Genomic DNA, 18,961 nt, shown 5'->3' with positions numbered 1-18,961 from the left:
CATAATAATAAAGCGGTGAATGTAATCTATCCCAAACGGGCAAGATAGCACTGCACGTGATACGTTAGCGCGTCTCAACGCGTGGGAAACCCGACAGCTGCCTGCGACACAGAGTAACTAGCCACTGTTGCCTTGGCTATTTCCATTGCGGTTCTTGTCTGCTCGGAGTATATATTGAGCCGTATTTCGTGCCCATTTGACTTCGACAGAAACTTCTATGCGGGTGTTGCGAATTCGAGAGCTTGCGCTGTTATCGCTCTCACGCTCGCGACCAAGCTTCTACATACGATCTGCAGGACAACACAATTCCTTGACCACATCAATTGCGAAGCTATCTACGGGCTTGTTATCTGCCAGTAGTACAGCTCACCAAAATCCTAGTTTGAACAAAACAACATCCTCACAACCGCGAATCATGGCCGATGACAAGAGCAGGAAACAGGCTACCCTGGGGTATGTACGGGATGGCCAGCAAACGATTGGGTGCGTCGACAATATTCGATGGCGCATGCGCCCTCTTACTCTGACCTATTTTGACTCTTGTTTTCATTCACTCGGCTAATTCGTTGTGTTTGTCTTGTAGGAGGTTCTTCGGTTCGGGCGCCAGCCAACCGCCCAAAAAGCAGACCACATTAGCTTTTGGCGGAAAGAGACAAGCAGCAAGCAGTAATGCCGCTGATGCTGAGCCCACGGATAACACCAATGGATTTAAGGTGGAGGACGCTAGCGATTCAGCACCAACTGCAGAGCCAACGAAGGGCGTGAAGCGGGAAAAAAGCCCTGAGGCGGAAGAAAGCGATGGTTCTGATATTCAGCCTGTCTCTAAGAGGCGACGAAAGGCTTCGGCGAAGAGCTCTCCCGCTGCTAAGAAACAATCGGCATCCCCGAAGAAGCCTGAGTCTATAAAGCCAAAAGTTGAATCGTCACCAAAACCAGCAATGAAAAATCTCTCTGATGTTACTCCTGAAGAGAAGTCACCTTCAGTAGTAGAAGACGAGGACCCACTGGAAAGCGAAGATGAAGATGACCTCAAGCCGGAGCTCACGAGGAAATCAATCGAAAAGTTCCAAGCAAAAATACAAGCCAGTGGTAAAGATCCATACCCAGACTGGGAAGCAGGCGCTCCTGTTCCCTATGCTGCGTTATGTACCACATTCTCTCTAGTAGAGATGACCAGGAAGCGTTTGGAAATCACGGACCATTGTTCTCTTTTCCTTCGCCAGGTTCTTCGCCTGACCCCTGCCGATTTCCTACCCACTGTTCAACTGATGATTAATAAACTTGCTGCCGATTATGCCGGAGTTGAACTGGGCATCGGGGAGTCACTCATCATGAAAGCTATTGGTGAATGTACCGGCCGCAGCCTTGCCGTCATCAAAGCCGATCAACGGGAAATCGGAGACCTGGGACTGGTCGCTGCCAAAAGTCGGTCAAACCAGCCTACCATGTTCAAGCCCAAGCCTTTGACTGTTCGGGGTGTACACGAAGGTCTTCTTGGAATTGCCAAGGTCCAGGGTCATGGATCTCAGGACAAAAAGATTTCAGGCATCAAGAAACTGCTGTCTGCAGCCGATGCCGACACTGCTGGCAAGGGAGGCAAAGGGGTGGATATCACCAAGGACAAGGGTGGTCCCAGCGAAGCCAAATTCATCGTTCGCTTTTTGGAAGGTAAACTGAGATTGGGACTCGCAGAGAAGACAGTTCTTGTCGCTGTCTCTCGGGCAGTCCAGATTCACGAGGCTGAGTCAACCGGCAATAAAATTCCTTCGACAGAGCAAATGGCCGCCGGTGAAAACATCTTCAAAACTGTTTACAGCGAGCTTCCTGCCTATGAAGTGATCATTCCTGCCGTTCTTGAGCATGGTCTCTTCAAGTTGCCTGAAGTGTGCAAGCTTTCTCCCGGAATTCCTATCAAGCCTATGCTTGCCAAACCGACAAAGTCTATCACCGAGGTCCTTGACCGTTTCGAAGGGAAGGAATTCACTTGCGAATACAAGTACGATGGAGAAAGAGCACAAATCCATTTTGTATCTCCAGATTCTATGCACCAGTATCCTGGAGCCTTGGAAACATTGCAGAAAGACAGCAAGGGGCTGTCCTCAATATTTTCCCGCAACTCGGAAGATCTTTCAAAGAAGTATCCCGATGTTCTAGGCAAGCTTGGCACTTGGGTCAAAGCTGACGTTAAGAGCTTTGTTCTGGATTGCGAGACTGTCGCATGGGATACCGAAGCCAAAAAGGTTCTTCCATTCCAGCAACTGATGACCCGCAAGCGCAAGGATGTCAAAGCGGAAGATGTCAAGGTCAAGGTCTGCGTGTACGCCTTTGATCTGCTTTTCTTCAATGGAGAGGTAAGACTATTATTCTATTTGATATCTATGTAAGAGCGATTCGCTGGATCACTCTTCCTCTCTTCTCCTTCCTTCGCGATTCGGTGTTCTTTCATGTTTATGGTGAGGATGATGAGAGAGAAAGGAGGCACATCGAGTCGCTTTGGGCCACATTTCTAGTTATTCTCGCTAACTTTTCGACAGCCCTGCGTGAAGAAGTCTCTACGAGAACGGCGAGAGCTTATGCATGAGTGCTTCCAACCGATTGAGGGGGAGTTCCAGTTTGCCCAGTATGGCAACTCCAATGTTCTCGATGAGATCCAAGAATTGCTCGAGGCTAGTGTTAAGGCATCCTGTGAAGGTCTTATGGTGAAGATGCTAGACACAGCAGAGAGTGGCTACGAGCCAAGCAAGCGGAGCCGCAACTGGCTGAAGGTATGGTGCCTCTGTTTGTTGGTTATTTCAACCGTGCTAACTTCTACAAAGGTCAAAAAAGATTACCTCGCCGGTGTTGGTGACTCTCTTGATCTTGTTGTACTCGGGGCCTACTATGGTCGTGGAAAACGTACTTCGGTTTACGGTGCTTTCCTTCTCGCTGCCTACAACCCCAACAACGACACATATGAGACTATCTGTAACATCGGCACTGGCTTCTCTGAGGTGCTACTTGAAGAGCTACATCAGACACTAGTTCCTCTGGTAATTGACCGCCCAAAGCCATTTTACACTCACTCGGCCGTCCCCAAGGACCAACCGGATGTTTGGTTTGAGCCAAGACTGGTGTGGGAAGTCAAAACTGCGGATTTGACCCTCAGCCCACGCTACCAAGCCGCTGCCGATGAGTTCCAAGGAACAACCGGAGGTGGAAAGGGTGTATCTCTGCGTTTCCCGCGATATATGAAATCCCGCGACGATAAGAAGCCAGACGAGGCTACTACCACCCGTGCCGTGGCAGAGATGTATCGGAAACAAGAAGCAGTCACCAAGGACACTACTAGCAAGGGAGGTGTGGATGATGACTTTGAATATTGAAGCGATATTGTCAGGCGCACTATAGCGAATGTAATTAAATTCATTGGATATTGATATCAAGGCCTTGACAAGTCGTACGCATTTTCTAGAATGGCACCATTGCTTAGATGGGGTGCATCATCACGGGGCAATGACAACCGGTTGGCACCAATTTATCAATTCACTTTTAATCCAATTATTCCTTTCTAAGTCAAAGCCCCTGCTGATCGGCATCCAATATCATGACTTTATTCTATAGGTAATCCCGGCTATCAGCGGGCTATCAGCGGACTCCGCGATGCTTGGCGCTGCAAGCCAAGCAGCCGGACCCTGCTCGGGCCCTACGTCGACCTGCGCCCGCCTTTCTTTGTCCGCAGCACGTCTTGCCAGTGCCTTGGAAGTAACTGATAGCACGAAATAACATCATGCATATCTTTCTTGGCACCGAGGAATGTAACATGCCCCCCTTCAACGCTCCGCCATGGCTACTACTAGCTCACAACGCGTGTGGAGTCGCAACACTTATATTTCAGTGTCGGTCCGGAATGCAGCCCATCTGGCTCTCTGCACATTTTTCTTGGGCTGTGTGGTTACATACTTCATTGTCGATATGCGCATGTTTCAATTGACGACGGCCATTGGGTCGATCATCGTTTCTGCGGCAGCTCTTACTCCCGAGTCAGTGCTGGTCTCGCCCGATTCATTCGTTGTACCTATTGGTTGGTTGCTGATTTTTTTTTGTAGACAGCTTATCGCGGTTCCAAGACGCGGTGAGGCTATTCCCAACCCATCAGGGGTAAGTTGCACAATTGTATGTAGATATCGACAATGTTATTGACCTAACATAGGAAGTCGCACTCTTTTCCACCTCTGAATACTCCTTCGAGACCCATGCTACGTCGTCATGGTGGAGTCTGCTGGATCTGGAGACTGGGAAAGTGACTCAGCTTACCAATGACAGCAATGTCTCCGAATTGATTTGGCTAGGGTCTACTGACTCGGGTCTCTTATATATCAACGGCACGAATGCCGAGATTCCCGGAGGTACCGAGATTTGGGTGTCAGATACCTCTAATTTCGCCTACTCGTGGGTTTATCTATGACATATTTGACTGAAACGTTACTAACTTCTGTGTAGTGCCTACAAGGCAGCTTCACTGCCGGCGCCGCTTTCTGGCCTCAAGACGGTCATTACCAAGTCTGGAGATATTAACTTCTTGGTGTATGGAGAGTCCTACTCTAATGGCACGGCGTACAATGCTGAGCTTGCTGCCACGCCACTAAGCTCGGCGCGTATCTACGATAGTATTTACGTCCGCCACTGGGATACCTGGCTCACGACGAGATTCAATGCTATCTTCTCGGGGACTCTGAAGAAGAAAAGAGCCGGACATGGAGCGACATCCCGCTACACTTCTAGTGGATCTCTCAAGAACCTCGTCGCAGGAGTGAAGAATCTTGAGTCACCCTACCCACCATTCGGCGATTCATCTGACTATGACATCTCCGCTAACGGGAAATTGGTTGCATTTAAGAGCAAGGCGCCTGAATTGCCACGTGCAAACAACACTGCTTCATATATCTATCTTGTGCCCCATGATGGATCTAAAAAGGCCGTGGCTATTAACGGTCCAAACAGTCCTGGTACACCGAACGACATCAAGGGTGATTCGAGTAGTCCTGTCTTTTCCCCAGATGGCCGTCACATTGCATATCTCCAAATGGAAGACATCTCGTACGAGTCGGACCGTCGTACTGTCTACGTTTATACCATTGGCTCCAAGAATACTATTCGTACATTGGCCAGGAATTGGGACCGGTCTCCTGGTGCAATCAAGTGGACTGCTGATGGGGAAAACCTAGTTCTGAACACCGAGGACTCTGCACGCTCTCGGCTTTTCTTGCTGCCCGCCAATGCTGGTAGTGATTTCGAGCCTAAGAACTTCACCGACGGTGGCGCAGTGGCTGCTTACTATGGCCTGCCTAATGGAGACTATTTAGTTTCTAGTTCCGCTATCTATACTAGCCGCACAGTTTACACCGCGAAGCCTGGCAAAGGTATCACGGGTGTTATCTTCTCCGCCAATGAAGTTGACCCGGCCCTGAAGAGCCTTGGTCAATCAGACGTTGATGAGTTCTACTATAGGGGCAACTGGACAGATGTAAGTCTACCATTTTTTCATGAAACTGAAAAGATATTAACATTGTAGATTCATTCCTGGATCATCTATCCCTCGAACTTTGACAAGTCGAAGTCTTACCCGCTTCTATTCTTTATTCATGGTGGTCCTCAAGGTTCATGGGGTGACTCCTGGAGCACTCGGTGGAACTACAAGGTCTTCGCCGACCAAGGATATGTAGTTGTCGCGCCCAATCCGACTGGTAGCACTGGATTTGGTGATAAACTTACAGACGCGATCGCGAACAATTGGGGTATGCCATTCTCATCACTCATTTTCATTCTCGCCTTCTAATGATCAACAGGCAGCTACCCTTACGATGACTTGGTTAAATGTTGGGAGTATGTCCGGGACAACTTCGACTTTATTGATACCGACCGCGGAGTGGCAGCTGGCGCCAGCTACGGTGGCTTCATGATCAACTGGATCCAGGGTAATCCTCTAGGTCGCGAGTTCAAGGCACTGGCTAGCCACGATGGCACATTTGTGGCCGACGCAAAGATCTCGACTGAGGAACTATGGTTTATGGAGCATGAGGTATGTATCTTATTCGTGGCATTTTCATTGTTTGTATGCTAACTCTTCAAAAGTTCAATGGCACGTTCTGGGACAACCGAGACAACTACCGTCGATGGGATCCATCGGCTCCAGAGCACATTAAACAATTCGCCACCCCACAGCTCATTATCCACAGTGATTTGGACTTTCGACTTCCCATCTCTGAGGGTCTGGCACTTTTCAATGTCTTGCAGGAGCGAGGTGTTCCAAGCCGGCTGCTTAGTTTCCCCGATGAAAATCATTGGTAAGTATAATGGAGACCTTTGGATGGATGGGATGCATTATCGCAGAGTCATAGAACTAATTATATGGTATTTAAATAGGGTCATCAACAAGGAAAACAGTCTCGTCTGGCATCAACAGGTCTTGGGATGGCTCAATCAGTACTCTGGGATTCACACCCCTGGCGCTGTCAGTTTGAATGACACAGCAATTCCTGTTGTGGATTATAATCCTCGGTTTTAAGCTCGTTTGCTGCAAACGAGGGCCTTCTGCATGTCATGTCTCAGATGGTTTGTTTCATAGCTATCTCTTTCTTCACAGTTCTATGCTGTGTCCAACTTTATACATGAACAATGGAATCATCACAATATAACCTCTTTTTTTTTCTCTTATGCTTTGTGTAATATGGATGTTCTTCCTCATGGAATCTACCGGTTACTAGCAGCGAATATAGAAAATCCCCAGTTGCCTACAAACGGCTCTCACCGTAGCAAACGAAATACCCCTCAAAAGCATCCTTCTTCCCCAAAATTTTGTCTTCTTTGCTATCTCTGAGTTTCATCAAAATCCTTTCCTACTTATCAACCATCATGCCTCCCAAATCTTCCGCCCGTAAGGGCGTCAAGAAGGGTATGTCCCATGCTTTGTCCCCTCATCTATCATCATCGCCCATTACAAATAAGCAAAAACGCATACAATCGGCTATCCTAGAGAGAGCTAACAAAAGCTCCCTGACAGGAATGCCTAAGACAGAGCCCTCTACTGGAACCCATACCCCAAGTGAGTACTGGAATCAGCTTACAGACCTTCTGGCTTTCTTCGATGATGCTACACAATACAGCGCTAATCCTTACGTCTTTGGTACAGAGATCAAAGCTGAGGTGTCTTCTCCCACTCCCGCTTTTTTCGCCAATGATGAGAACGAGAGTGAGTACAATTTTGACATGACTCCTGTCCCAGGCCCGATCTCGAACTTACTGCCATGTATCGGGGATTATTTTACCTTATGCCACGCTCCCACTGCCGATCCCACTGGCTACCCTATCTTTGTTTCCCGAAATGGACGCTGGGACTGGTATTATCTTTCCTCTAACAACAAGACTACAGAGTCTCCCGCTACCCCCGCCAATGATACAACGAACTTGAATACAAAGAACACAAAAAGTGAGTTTCTCGATGATCTCAGTCTTTCCCTGAATCTATTTCCATGTACTGAGGGCGACATCACCTTGTATCCTTGTCCCAAGCCTGGTCTCAATTCCGCCAACACTCCCACGTTCTCTTCTCAAAACGGACGTTGGAAATAGATCTTTCTCCTATCTAACACGGATACAGAGTCGTCCCCTCTCAGTGTCAAAATGGAGGATATCCCCGAGGCCAATCCGAGGATCCAGCGACCGAGCAATCCCGTCTCCAGCACATTCTCTGACAACCTGGGCCACTTGATCTTCACACGCGGTGTCCGCGACAGCGACGATGATATCTCATCGGTACCCTCGCTAGTTGAAAACATAGCCGAGCAAGCCAGGACCGCGAAGCATGTGAGGTTCTTCATGAACACTTCCCACAACAAACACTTCATCCCCATTGAAGTACCCTCCCTCCTTGGCAACGAGAACTGGGAATACTGGTTGGCCGCCATGCTCCTGCTCTTCCGCCAACACTCGGTGTGGCCTACTGTGACTGCGGAGCTTCAGCCACTATCCCCTAGTCACAATCTGTACCTATGGTACCAGCGCATGCGCGATTGTGCAATCGAGCTAATATATGCCAACGTCTCCGAGGAGGTCCGCAAGACTCCTTGTTTCATCAGCACCGTGCGCGACGATGATCCGAATGTTTTGATGCGCCACCTGTACGCTCACTATGCCTCATCTGATTCGGATCACTCTTATGACGAGTCTGAGCTTGATTAGTGGGTTGTGATTGGTGTTTGGCAAGAATTTTCGTGTTGTCCACTGCTTTCCCTGATATCTAAGCAAAGGGAATCTTTTGCCCGTTTCATCCAAATCTTTCAATATCTGATCTTTGATGCTATTTTATTTGCAGGTACAACTTTTTATCTTAATAGATTATTTGATGGTTTTCTTATTGCTAGTTCAGTGTTCTTCTACTGCATTCATAAGTTGCGAATTACACGAAATTTGGAAGCAGTGCAGACATTCTCTCAGTAATGACAATAATAGTAGGCATTACCGTTCAATTCAATGGAGTTCTAGTAGTAAGTGTATATAAGAAGAACCCTCAAGAAAAGCTCTCGGGTGTACTTGATGACGCTCCCTTGCCTTCATATCTCGAATTTTTTACTACGTCTGTCTATCTACCTTTCTCCAACAAGACAAATGATTATGAACTTACAATATATTCAAGCGTTAAATGATATATATATTTATGGGAAATCATAGCACGACATGACCCCAAATCCCGATCTAGAACCCATTTAGATTCTTCTGCGCCGTAATAACATCCCCCTTATCCACAAAGTCCACTAGCAGCACATTCGGCGCATTCCCATACAACTTAGCGCATAGCCCCGCCTGAGCGCCAATACTCCCAGGCCCGGTTGCAGTATTAGTAGTGTCTGCCTTGTGGCGAGCTGGAATCTTTATGCCGAAAATATCGACATCAAGGAAGTGGTTGACAATGCCCATACGGCCTGCAGCAGCGGTATCAGAGGGTCGGTCGATGCTGCAGTTTGAGAAAAAGGAGTCCGTGACGTCATAGGCTGTCTCGAAGTAGTAGGCGAACTCGTCTTGAATGAAGTTTACTTTTGTAGTATCGGCACCGTAGTCTGAAAATTTTTAGTCTCGAGGTATAGCCTATCTCTTTGTGATTGGTGCTTTTACCCAAGAATACCACCAATCTCTTTCCTCTGGATATCATGTCACCCAGTGTGGGCCAGTCTGATATTAATAGCGGACTTGCGGAGGGAACGTAGGCGTAGTTGTCAATCCCGCTGCTAGAGAAAGTGTCTCCAAATTCGGTGATTGCGATTGAGTCGCCGTTCGTCAAGAGGAGACTAACAACTTCATTCGGGTTTGTATCCAGCCAGTCTTTTATAGTCGTCAAGAATGATTTGAGTGTTCCTGCATCTTCGAGCAAGCATGAGGTATGACACAGCTCTATGATGTTCCCGTCAAGGATGGAGCGGTGTGTTTGCACTTGCAGGTACCGGATTCCCATGTCAAGTTGGGCTTTTATATCGATGTTTTGGTTCTGCTGGGGTAAGGGTCCGACAAAGGCAGAGTCGTGGGAGCCTACGAATGTGATATTCGAGTAGGACCGGGTGCAGTACTCTGAGCGGCCATTGCAGGTTGTCACAGCTAGGGTTGACATCGAAGGAGTGGTCGAGGAGATTACTGAAGACTCAGATGCTCGCGGTACTAGTATTCCTGGTTCTGACACTGCAAGCACAGGCTGAAGTAGCAGGAGAGTACTCAGCATTGTACATTTCACTTTCTGGTGGATTTTGGTCATCGTGTTCAAGGTCGCTTTGGACTATACTTGGCTCTGAGCGAGAAGGCGCGCTGTTTCGCCTTTTATTCCGAGACTTTCTTCTTGTCCTCGCAGACATCGTGATTTATAACTACTGTTCCCGGTCACGCAGGAGCAACAGCTGCCCCCGCGAGATGATTATCAGCTGCCCCTGCAAAGGTGATATGCTCATGCCTATTCCTACATACACTCCATGCCGGTCCATGACCAAATGAGAACCCTAAAGCAAAAAGAAAAGAAACCGAAACTGACTATAATCACGTCGATACCTCCAGTGATAGAGTAGCAGAACATGACCATAAATATCCCAGTCTCCTCGTGACCGCAGTCATGCACCAATAACCGGCCCCAGCGTGTGCCCCAGATATTTGATCTTAGAGAATTCTCTGTAAACACAAGCGATTTGAGATATGTAAGGAAACTTGTTACATTATATCTCGCTAATACCTGCTTTACAGGTAAGGGTAAGTTCAGGCGATAGTACGACAGACTTCAGTACACATCGATAATCGCTGCTTGGATGAGACTGGGATCATTGCATAATCGATGGAAATTAGATACCTATAAAGACAATATCGAGGTTCATAGTCATTAACATAGGCCAATGCTCGATGATTTATATGGTGTTGCGAAGAGCAAAATATCCCACATTATACTATAACTACCCCGTCACATTCAGAATTAATTAATTCATTTATAGTCCTCGGCATACCTTTGGCACTACTGAGTCTTTCCTTCTTCTCGTTTTTATTCTTACCAATCTGACACATTTGCTTCCCGAGATCGGATTCAGCGCTATCAGGCTGTGCTAGATAGCCACACAACGTTTCCCCTTGAAGATACAAATGGCCATTGGCAAACCGAATTAAGTTATGTGCCTCCAAAGATTACATGGTCTTATGCCGTGTGTCTTTTTGGGCCCTTCATATCGTATCACTGCATTAACACCGCTTGTTGGGAATCGCCGATCGACGTGATGTTGTAGAGAATCAGAGATTATGTTCATGCAGTACTCCACATGGAGTACCGATCAGGTTCAATTGTAATACAAGTTATCTCATCATGCAGATGTACAGGAAAGCTAAAATGCACCAGCACAGAATTAGAAACCAAGCGCATATCTTCAAAAAGACATTCGGTGTCAATGCTACAAGATTAATAGCTATCATCTGAGCGCCTCTATATTAATATCCTTCTTATTGACCTTGGGGTGACACAAAAGTGGACTATCATTCACTTGCAGATGCCCTGCATGAGAAGTGTAGTACGAAGTAGATAGTATCACTCAAGTACATATGTGGCGAGTTATTTCGAATGAATAGTCCAAATCTCGAGTCTTTGAAATCTATATAAGTATCAGATTGAGATTTCACATCCTTTTTATCGTTTTGCTTTATATCATTACAATTTGGCATATTCTTGAGCTCCCGCAAACATGTTCCAACCCTATAACCTTACTTCATTGGACCATTTTTCGCCTACAGGGCATTTCAATATATCTCTCACATTTGATCTGGCTGGCAAGAATCGTGTACAGGCTCTCCAGCGAATGGAGGATGCAATGGCTCGTGTGGTCGCAAAATTTCCCTTCCTGGCTGGGATGGTGGTATCATCTACCCGGACGGATGGTAGAAGCAACGTACTTCAAGTGCGGCCTGCTACTGCTGCTGAGCTTGAAGAGTGCCCTATCCTGGTCGTTCAGCATCATATAGAGCCCACCGCTCTTACCGTGGATGGGAAGTTCAACACTGCCTTGATGCCGTTCCCAATCGTTCACCCACCACGTAAACCTTCTCCCGTGCTTCGGCTGAAGGCTAATGTGATCGGAGACAAGTTGCACTTGTTCTGGTGCTTTGACCACAAAAAAATGGATGGGTCAGGCCTTGTTCTTTTGGTCTCTACTTTCGCCGCGTTCTGTTGTGATCCAAATGCCCAGGGACCACCCACAACTCCACATGCGCAAGAAGAAATAAGGCAGCATATCAAGGAAATTGAATCTACAGGCACACCCCAGAATCTTCAATGGACTACTTTTCCTGCCCCAACAAGCGAAGACGAGGTATCCACAGATTATAGTCGAGTACCCATCAGTTCTCTTCGTGTACTCGATGGCCTAAAGATACAAATGCTGCACGACGCCTGCAACTCGGCATTACAGTCTCTTCCTGAGAGATATAGGAAGGATCTTCCCGATATGTCTCTTCGACCGGGTATGGTCGTCAGCGCGCTACTGGGCATACGTAGCAGTCGCGCCCGCCTGAGGGCTTTCCCTGATCAGCAGGGACTCTCATCCGAGATGTTCACCGTGGAAAATATTCGAAGGGCACTAGACGTACGTCGGGGGTATATCGGCAATGCTATCGCGGTCGCCCAAAGCATGTGTGAAGGCTCTTCGCATCCTCCGTCTGATGCCTTACAAAATATTCATGTGCCAAAGCCTCTCAGTTTGGTAGGGCCGGAAGATATCTGGCGGATCTGCAACGTTGCCCAGGCTCTTCAAGAAGCATCGGGACATCTAGACAAGCAGTATGCACAGGGCGCGATCGCAACAATGTCCCGCGAACGTGATTGGGGTTCATTCGGACCTGGGTGGGGGGTGAATTTTCTTGTATCTGATATCAAATCAGCATCGCCTTATATGAACTTTGGGCCACTCGGGGACCTTCAGTTGTTCGACCTTCGTTTCGATACAGCTGCTGGCTTTTGTTGGATACTCCCTAACCTTCCGTCAGATTCTGCATCGCCATATCCATGCTGGAGATTGCGATGGATTTTGGAACGGGCGGCGACGGAGTGTCTATCGAGCGACCCCCTCTTCCAGTGGGCTTCAACTTCTAGTACAACCTCTAGACACGCCAAATTCTAGGCCAGTCGAGCTGTTATTTTTCGGGTTATATTAGTTAGATTTTGACACATTACGATATAGGGCCAGTTTTTTGTTTTCAACGAATTTATACTCTTTTCGGGAAAGCTTCTGTGTTCAAGTACTTTACATACTCTTCATCAGCATGTTACGATGTGAGATAAGTACGTGTATATGAAAGGCTATCAAGCTTGTGCATACCCCATACCTGCTTTTCGTATGGCTATAACACAGAGAATCAAGATAGAGACTATAGTAAGATGTTCCATATATCGGTCCCAAGCAGTGTAAAAAAGGGTGACACTTATCAAAAGAGCTAAATAGCCGTGATAAAATACGAGGGCACTCATTTGTAGCTTTCATATTGAGAAACTCTCTATCTTCAATGTTGGTTCAATGTTGCTTGCACAAAGATGTGTAACCACCTTACTACTCAAATATTCTTCGACAGTTCAAGGCAGAAAATTACCAGAGAATAGATTAAAGACAGAGAGTCCATGTGTCAGTGTTTTTTTGAGTATCGTTGTCCGCATAATTGTGAAAGCACGAAAAGTACCTGGCAGCCACTTGTGGCTGGTGTTCGGCCCCTAAGACGGGCCCGACCCAGACAACGGAGCTCTGAACTCTCATTCTCCACTGTGTTCATACCCCCAAGCTCGACATTCCACTCCTTCTCTCTTTATTGTACCTCATAATTCCCCTCCTGTTCTCCGAGAGAACATTCTGATCAATTCCACGATCGTTCTCTCCTAACACGCTATCGCTGATTCGGCCTCGTCTCCACCTAGGCTGCGTAACGGGGAGCAATGGTCATTCGGAGATTTCGCTCATGAGCTCGATGGCTGAGGGCAGTGAGGGTTGGTCGCGCGAAGACGAGCTTGACCTAGGCCACGAAGGCGATCACCGACAACCCGACCATGGTGCCCTCGATCAAACATTACCTTCCCCGCAGGAACCAGTGGAAGAGGAATTGGACACGATAGACGAAGCGGGGAACCACGATTCCGAGAAAACAGCGGGACATAATGATTTCAATTTCCCAGAAACCCCTCCGCCGCGACACGCGGACTGGACCGCGTCAGGGAGCGCGGATGGAACAGGGTCAAACCCCGACGATTCCCCATCGCTACATGTTAGTGGTACAATTGGCGCATAACCTGGATAGCTAGCTGATTGATGACAGGGCTCTCTTCAGTCCTCTCTGGATAGCAGTGCTCTCGCGCTCCGCGGATCTCCGCGAGTCAGCCCAAGCCCGGCCCGTCGCCCCTTTGACCTTCGCTTTCAGTCCCGATTATCTTCATCGCCGCAAAGTTTATCTAGAGCCGGCTCGCCATTCCTAGCGCATCTTCACTCCAGACAGTCTTCAATAACCAGCCAGGTCTCCCCGACCCCAGAAACAGAAGCCGAACCGCTACAGGGGCCTTGGGATGTGGTGCGATGGACAAAGCTTCGGAAAATCACTGGGCAAGCGTTTTCTGAAATCGGGAAGCGCAATTTCGGACGACCAACTTGCCTTGCAGTCTCCACGTCGATTGTAATAGGTACATCCAAGGGTATTATTCTCGTGTTTGACTATCAGCAAAGTCTGAAGACTATTATTGGAACGGGCACACCAGGTTTGTCAAAAGACGTGTACACCTCTGGCGCATTGTACTGATGATTTACCTAGCTGTTGAATGCGGTGCTGTTACATCACTGGCACTTTCCGCCGATCACTCTACCGTTGCAGGGGGCCATGACTCTGGCGATATCTTTACCTGGGAGATTTCGCGCTCGGCAAAGCCTTTCCTTCATATCCCGCCAATTCCGGCCAATCAAGTCGAGACTCGAATATCCGATGGCCATCTTTCAGGTTCTGCGGTCATTCATATCGGCTTTCTCGGCACCAGGCGAACCGCGCTGGTCTCGGCTGACACACGGGGCATGTCGTTCTCACACCTGGCAACAAGAGGGATGGGTGCAGTGGGGAGAACAGTCAAGACGACTCGAATTCTGGGTCGATATCCTCAGGCAACGACAGATATCAAGCGGCGTAAGCCTAGCTCTGTTCTTGCTTTCTCTCCTCTGCCACTGGGCAACGTAGAGCAATCCACTGATTCGTTGGGCCTCGTTGCTATGCTGACACCCTATCTTCTTGTTATTGTGTCCACCACACCCGTGGCACAAACCCAACACAAAGCACCGAGACCAAAGGAAGTTCCCGCTCACAGTGCCATGACTGGCGCCTTGGCATGGTTTCCGGCAATTCGACTGAAGGGCAAAGACACCCAAACTTCAAACACAAAACTTGTCTACTGCTGGTCAAATGTGCTGACCGTGCTCGAAGTCTCAGAAGCCGAGTCAGACGAACCTGCAAACAAGGACAAACCCCCCAGTCTTGTCTTCAGAGCACGCAGCAGATGGAGAGCAGATGAAGCCATTGTGGCTGTTCAGTGGCTCAGTCGCTCGGTACTCGCAGTCTTCACAATAACGCAGCGGCTGCTAATTATCGAGGATTATTCCATGCATGTGACCGACTCGGTCGATCTCGCCAACAGACATATATATCACACCGATCTCTTCTCGTCACAACTCCATTCACTGGTTGAACAGTTTGACGAAGAGGACGAGTCGATGCACGGAGTGGTAGCAGATGCATTCCATATGAGTTTTCGTTCTTATAAAGGGCGCTTGTTCTTGCTTGGTTATAATGAAGCCTTGGTAGGCAATCTCTCAAATTGGGCCGATCGCTTGCTGGCGCTTATGGAGGCTGGTGACTTCATTGGGGCCATTCGACTAGCAACCTCGTACTATACGGGAGAGTCAGAAAAGCTGACGGTTGGGCTTCCTGAAGAGGATGTTTTGAGACAGCCCATTGTGCAAGAAAGGCTTTTGGAAATGATTTCCGCCTCCCTCAAGTATGCTTTTGGTCGAAATTACGAAGCAAGCAACGGCCGACTGGAGAACCAGCAGCTAGAGGAGCTAGCCGATGTTTCTATTGCGGCTTGTATCTACATGGCTGACGAAGAGTTCCTCTGGGAAGAAGTCTTCAACTGGTATGAGGAGCAAGATTCGGCGGGCATTTTCCTGGATGCACTCGAACCGCGCATCATTGATGGGACTCTGCGATCACTACCCCCGACCGCGGTTAAGGCCTTGATCAACCATTTCATTGGAACTCACTCGACCGGTCGATTGGAGGAGATCATCTGCCTTCTTGACACTACTACGATGGACATCGATCAAGTCACAACGCTGTGTAAGCAGCACAATCTTTACGACGCCTTTATATATGTATGGAACCGCTGTCTAATGGATTATGTGGGTCCCCTAGAAGAGCTACTACATCTGATTCCCTCACAATCCGAGCCCTTGGCCAACGGCGACTATGTGATTGAAATGAGACGGCAGAACAATGCGATGAAAATGTTCCCCTATTTGTCATTTATCTTAACGGGTCGCATCTATCCCACCGGAGACGACATGGATGAGGCTGAAGCCATGCGAGCCAAAACAGATTTGTACCAATTCCTCTTCTCGGGTCGTGCGTCCGGTACGGTACCTAGAGACACCAGCGGGGCAGACTCCTTCTCTCAACTTCGAGCCATGCTCAAGTTTGACGCTTCCAGCTTCATGAGCATGCTCAATGAAGCATTCGAGGATAGCTTCCTAAATGAGCCTGAGAGCGAGGATGTCTCCGCGTCCGGCATGTTGATCAATCGACAGTACCTCATCAGCATTTTGCTGCAAGTCATGACCGCCGATTTTTTCACGCCTTTTGATACCATATACCTTGATATGTTTGTTGCGCGCAATCTGCCAAAATATCCACAGTATATCCTCCTTTCTGGCACAACCCTCCACCAGGTTCTGGTCCGTGTATGCCAATATCCCGATCAGGAAATGGCAGACGATTGCGAATTGAGTGCAGAATATCTGCTGTCTTTTTACCACCCACCGGACATGCAGAGCATGATTCCTCTATTCAAGGAGGCACGATTCTTCCGGATTCTCAAGTCGGTCTACCGTCTAGAGAAGCAATATCCCCTGTTGGTCATGACTTACCTAGAGGATCCAAGTGATCGCGATGCTATCTTCACCTGTCTGCATGACTGCCTCCGTCCAGGCTCTGGGCTTGGAAAAAAACAGAGACGTGGTATCGTGGATGTAGTCAAGGAGCATGCCCGGGAGATCGCTTCGATTGACGTGACGCACGCTGCACAGACGATGCAAGACCTGGCCCCTGAAACACACTCTACGTTTTTGCGGGTTTTGCAAGATGATCCCCAGCAACAGTACCAGTACTTGCTGGTGCTCATCGAGCCGCAGGCTCAGACCGCGGACACCCAATCTTCACCCAATATTGAGAACTGGATGATCGAGCGATATGTGCAGCTCTTGTGCAAATATAACCCCTCTCATGTGGCGGACTTCGTCGACGGATTGCGAGTCGGTGACATCCGCTTAGATGAACTGCTCCCGTTTATTGAGGAAAGCGGAGCTATCGATGCTGCCGTCATTCTCCTCGCCCGACAGGGTAAAGTCCGCGAGGCCCTTGACCGTCTTGTCGCACACCTGAACACCCTCGAATCCGGTCTGGTAGGCATCCTCCAGAGCGTGCGCGAGAGCCCCGACTCAGCGACTACCGCCGAGGAAATCGACGACCTCATGGAGTCTCTGAACAAGTATGCAGGTGTCGGAACGTGGCTCTGTCAGGGCCAAAGTAAGACAGTCAAGCAGTCGCGCACAAGCAGCGCCAACGGCAAACGCAACGCGCCAACTCTCGATCAGCCTCTAACGTTTGAAGAACTCCTTTGGCTCGACCACATTGAAGCCGTGGTGCGCATCGCAAGCAACGTCTTCGCCTTCATACAAGGAAACAACCCCCAAATAGCCCTCCCCCTCCCAACCAACCACATCCCTCACCGGCGAAAGCGGCCGCCTAACAACCTCATTCCGCACCCTCGTCCAGCAAGTCTTCACAGCTCTCCTAGCAAGCACAGTAAAAAGCAGCCCAGCCACAACCGAAAGAACAGACATGTCCTTCTTACGCATCCTGCGCGCATTCCTGAGCCGCGCCGCAACCTGGTCGCCCTCGCTCCTCGAGCTGCGCGCCGTGCTAGCATCCATCTTTTCCGCCTACTCTTACGAGAAATCCCTGCTGACCCTCGCAAACGGCATGTTGGACCGCGACCTCTTCGTCCACGTCGACGAAGTCACCCGTCTACGCCAGCACGGCTGGCGGCCCCGTGGCCACATCTGCGAGCTCTGCCGCCGTCGCATCTGGGGCCCGAGTGTTGGTGACGCGCATTGGTCCGCATGGGAAGCGCGACGCGCCGATGCCTATTCCCACCGCATCGCGAGACGCAATGAGGATAGCTATGACCCGTCCGAGCGCGGGAAGGGCAAGGCTGCTGATGTCGGAGTCGGCCATCCGTCCCGTCTGGATGCGGGGCGTGCGCATGCGCATACTCATAGCGCTCGCGATGGTGGTATATCCGATGCGAATGCTGACCATGATCGTGACCATGATCACGACCACGCCGAGGATGGAGCTAGCTCTAGCACCGTGACTTCAGTCATAGCCAGTACCCCAGAACCCATTGTGGTTTTCGCCTGTCGACACCTCTACCACCGACGCTGCGTGCTGGACGCCGTCAGCGCGGGGGCCCGACCCGCTGAAACCGCGTTTCGGCGCGACCATTTGCCCGACTGGTCAGGGGCCGAGCTGTTCTGCCCAGCCTGTACATAGTTTTCGGGGGACACCGGGAATGATTATTTCCTTTGTGTCTAGGGGTATTCTTTTGTTACTTTTTTTTTCCTATCTCTTTGTTTTTGCCTACTTTAGATGCTGTTCGGGGAATATCCCTAGATGAGGATCATCTTGTCTTGCATATAGCCATGCTCCTTCTTTTTATCCCCCACTCTTTGTAACTCCCAACTGACCGTAATATAATGTGCTATTAAAGCCAGGTCTATCCCTGCCATAGTCATCCGTGCTAATCTTGTCTGTCTTCCGTCGGAACAGGTGATACGAATGGTGATGTTCTTTGCTTCAGCTGTTCAGCTCATTTCCCACATGCGCTCAGCTGTACTCTCAATGTGATCGAATAGAGATTTCTACTCCTCTGATTATTGTTCGGTCCCGTTGCAGGGGTTCGCGGGAACACTGATATGGCACGGCTTTTCTTCCAGGTGGATTCTATGATTGTTATTTTGATCCAGAGGGTCCAATGCTCTTTGCTTTTGGTAGTGATCTACAATAGATGGTGTATAAGGCCGGGATGAATCTTGGGATGACACTGTCATTTCACTGCTGTGTT

At 48.9% G+C, this 18,961-nt stretch overlaps 6 protein-coding genes across 6 annotated transcripts; 5 read left to right on the top strand and 1 right to left on the bottom strand.

Annotated features, from left to right (window-relative positions):
• Positions 1-415: 415 nt before the first annotated feature.
• Positions 416-3,362, top strand: N7518_008228 (DNA ligase (ATP) CDC9; the record flags this gene model as incomplete). The annotated part of the gene is made up of 4 exons (XM_057189155.1): positions 416-483; positions 584-2,351; positions 2,535-2,765; positions 2,817-3,362. 4 exons carry the CDS (start codon positions 416-418, stop codon positions 3,360-3,362), a joined length of 2,613 nt encoding a protein of 870 aa, XP_057040858.1.
• A 460-nt stretch (positions 3,363-3,822) lies between these two features.
• dppV (dipeptidyl peptidase DppV) lies at positions 3,823-6,544 on the top strand (the record flags this gene model as incomplete). The annotated part of the gene is made up of 8 exons (XM_057189154.1): positions 3,823-4,019; positions 4,086-4,137; positions 4,190-4,428; positions 4,480-5,503; positions 5,552-5,774; positions 5,826-6,058; positions 6,112-6,323; positions 6,403-6,544. 8 exons carry the CDS (start codon positions 3,823-3,825, stop codon positions 6,542-6,544), a joined length of 2,322 nt encoding a protein of 773 aa, XP_057040857.1.
• A 347-nt stretch (positions 6,545-6,891) lies between these two features.
• Positions 6,892-8,217, top strand: N7518_008226 (uncharacterized protein; the record flags this gene model as incomplete). Its single annotated transcript, XM_057189153.1, has 3 exons — positions 6,892-6,931; positions 7,013-7,465; positions 7,637-8,217. The coding sequence occupies 3 exons, from the start codon at positions 6,892-6,894 to the stop codon at positions 8,215-8,217; spliced, it is 1,074 nt and encodes a 357-aa protein (XP_057040856.1).
• A 513-nt stretch (positions 8,218-8,730) lies between these two features.
• N7518_008225 (uncharacterized protein) lies at positions 8,731-9,778 on the bottom strand (the record flags this gene model as incomplete). Its single annotated transcript, XM_057189152.1, has 2 exons — positions 8,731-9,092; positions 9,148-9,778. 2 exons carry the CDS (start codon positions 9,776-9,778, stop codon positions 8,731-8,733), a joined length of 993 nt encoding a protein of 330 aa, XP_057040855.1.
• A 1,453-nt stretch (positions 9,779-11,231) lies between these two features.
• On the top strand, positions 11,232-12,662 carry N7518_008224 (uncharacterized protein; the record flags this gene model as incomplete). The annotated part of the gene is made up of 1 exon (XM_057189151.1): positions 11,232-12,662. One exon carries the CDS (start codon positions 11,232-11,234, stop codon positions 12,660-12,662), a length of 1,431 nt encoding a protein of 476 aa, XP_057040854.1.
• Positions 12,663-13,488: 826 nt separating this feature from the next.
• N7518_008223 (CORVET complex membrane-binding subunit VPS8) lies at positions 13,489-18,390 on the top strand (the record flags this gene model as incomplete). The annotated part of the gene is made up of 4 exons (XM_057189150.1): positions 13,489-13,791; positions 13,843-14,275; positions 14,329-17,477; positions 17,533-18,390. The coding sequence occupies 4 exons, from the start codon at positions 13,489-13,491 to the stop codon at positions 18,388-18,390; spliced, it is 4,743 nt and encodes a 1,580-aa protein (XP_057040853.1).
• Between the last annotated feature and the right edge of the window lie 571 nt (positions 18,391-18,961).

The sequence above is a fragment of the Penicillium psychrosexuale genome (assembly GCF_028828465.1).
Source record: "Penicillium psychrosexuale strain IBT 29551 chromosome Unknown utg000004l, whole genome shotgun sequence".
Taxonomy (NCBI): domain Eukaryota; kingdom Fungi; phylum Ascomycota; class Eurotiomycetes; order Eurotiales; family Aspergillaceae; genus Penicillium; species Penicillium psychrosexuale.
The sequence above is the reverse complement of the archived record's forward strand: the minus strand, read 5'-3'. Positions and strand labels throughout refer to the sequence as shown.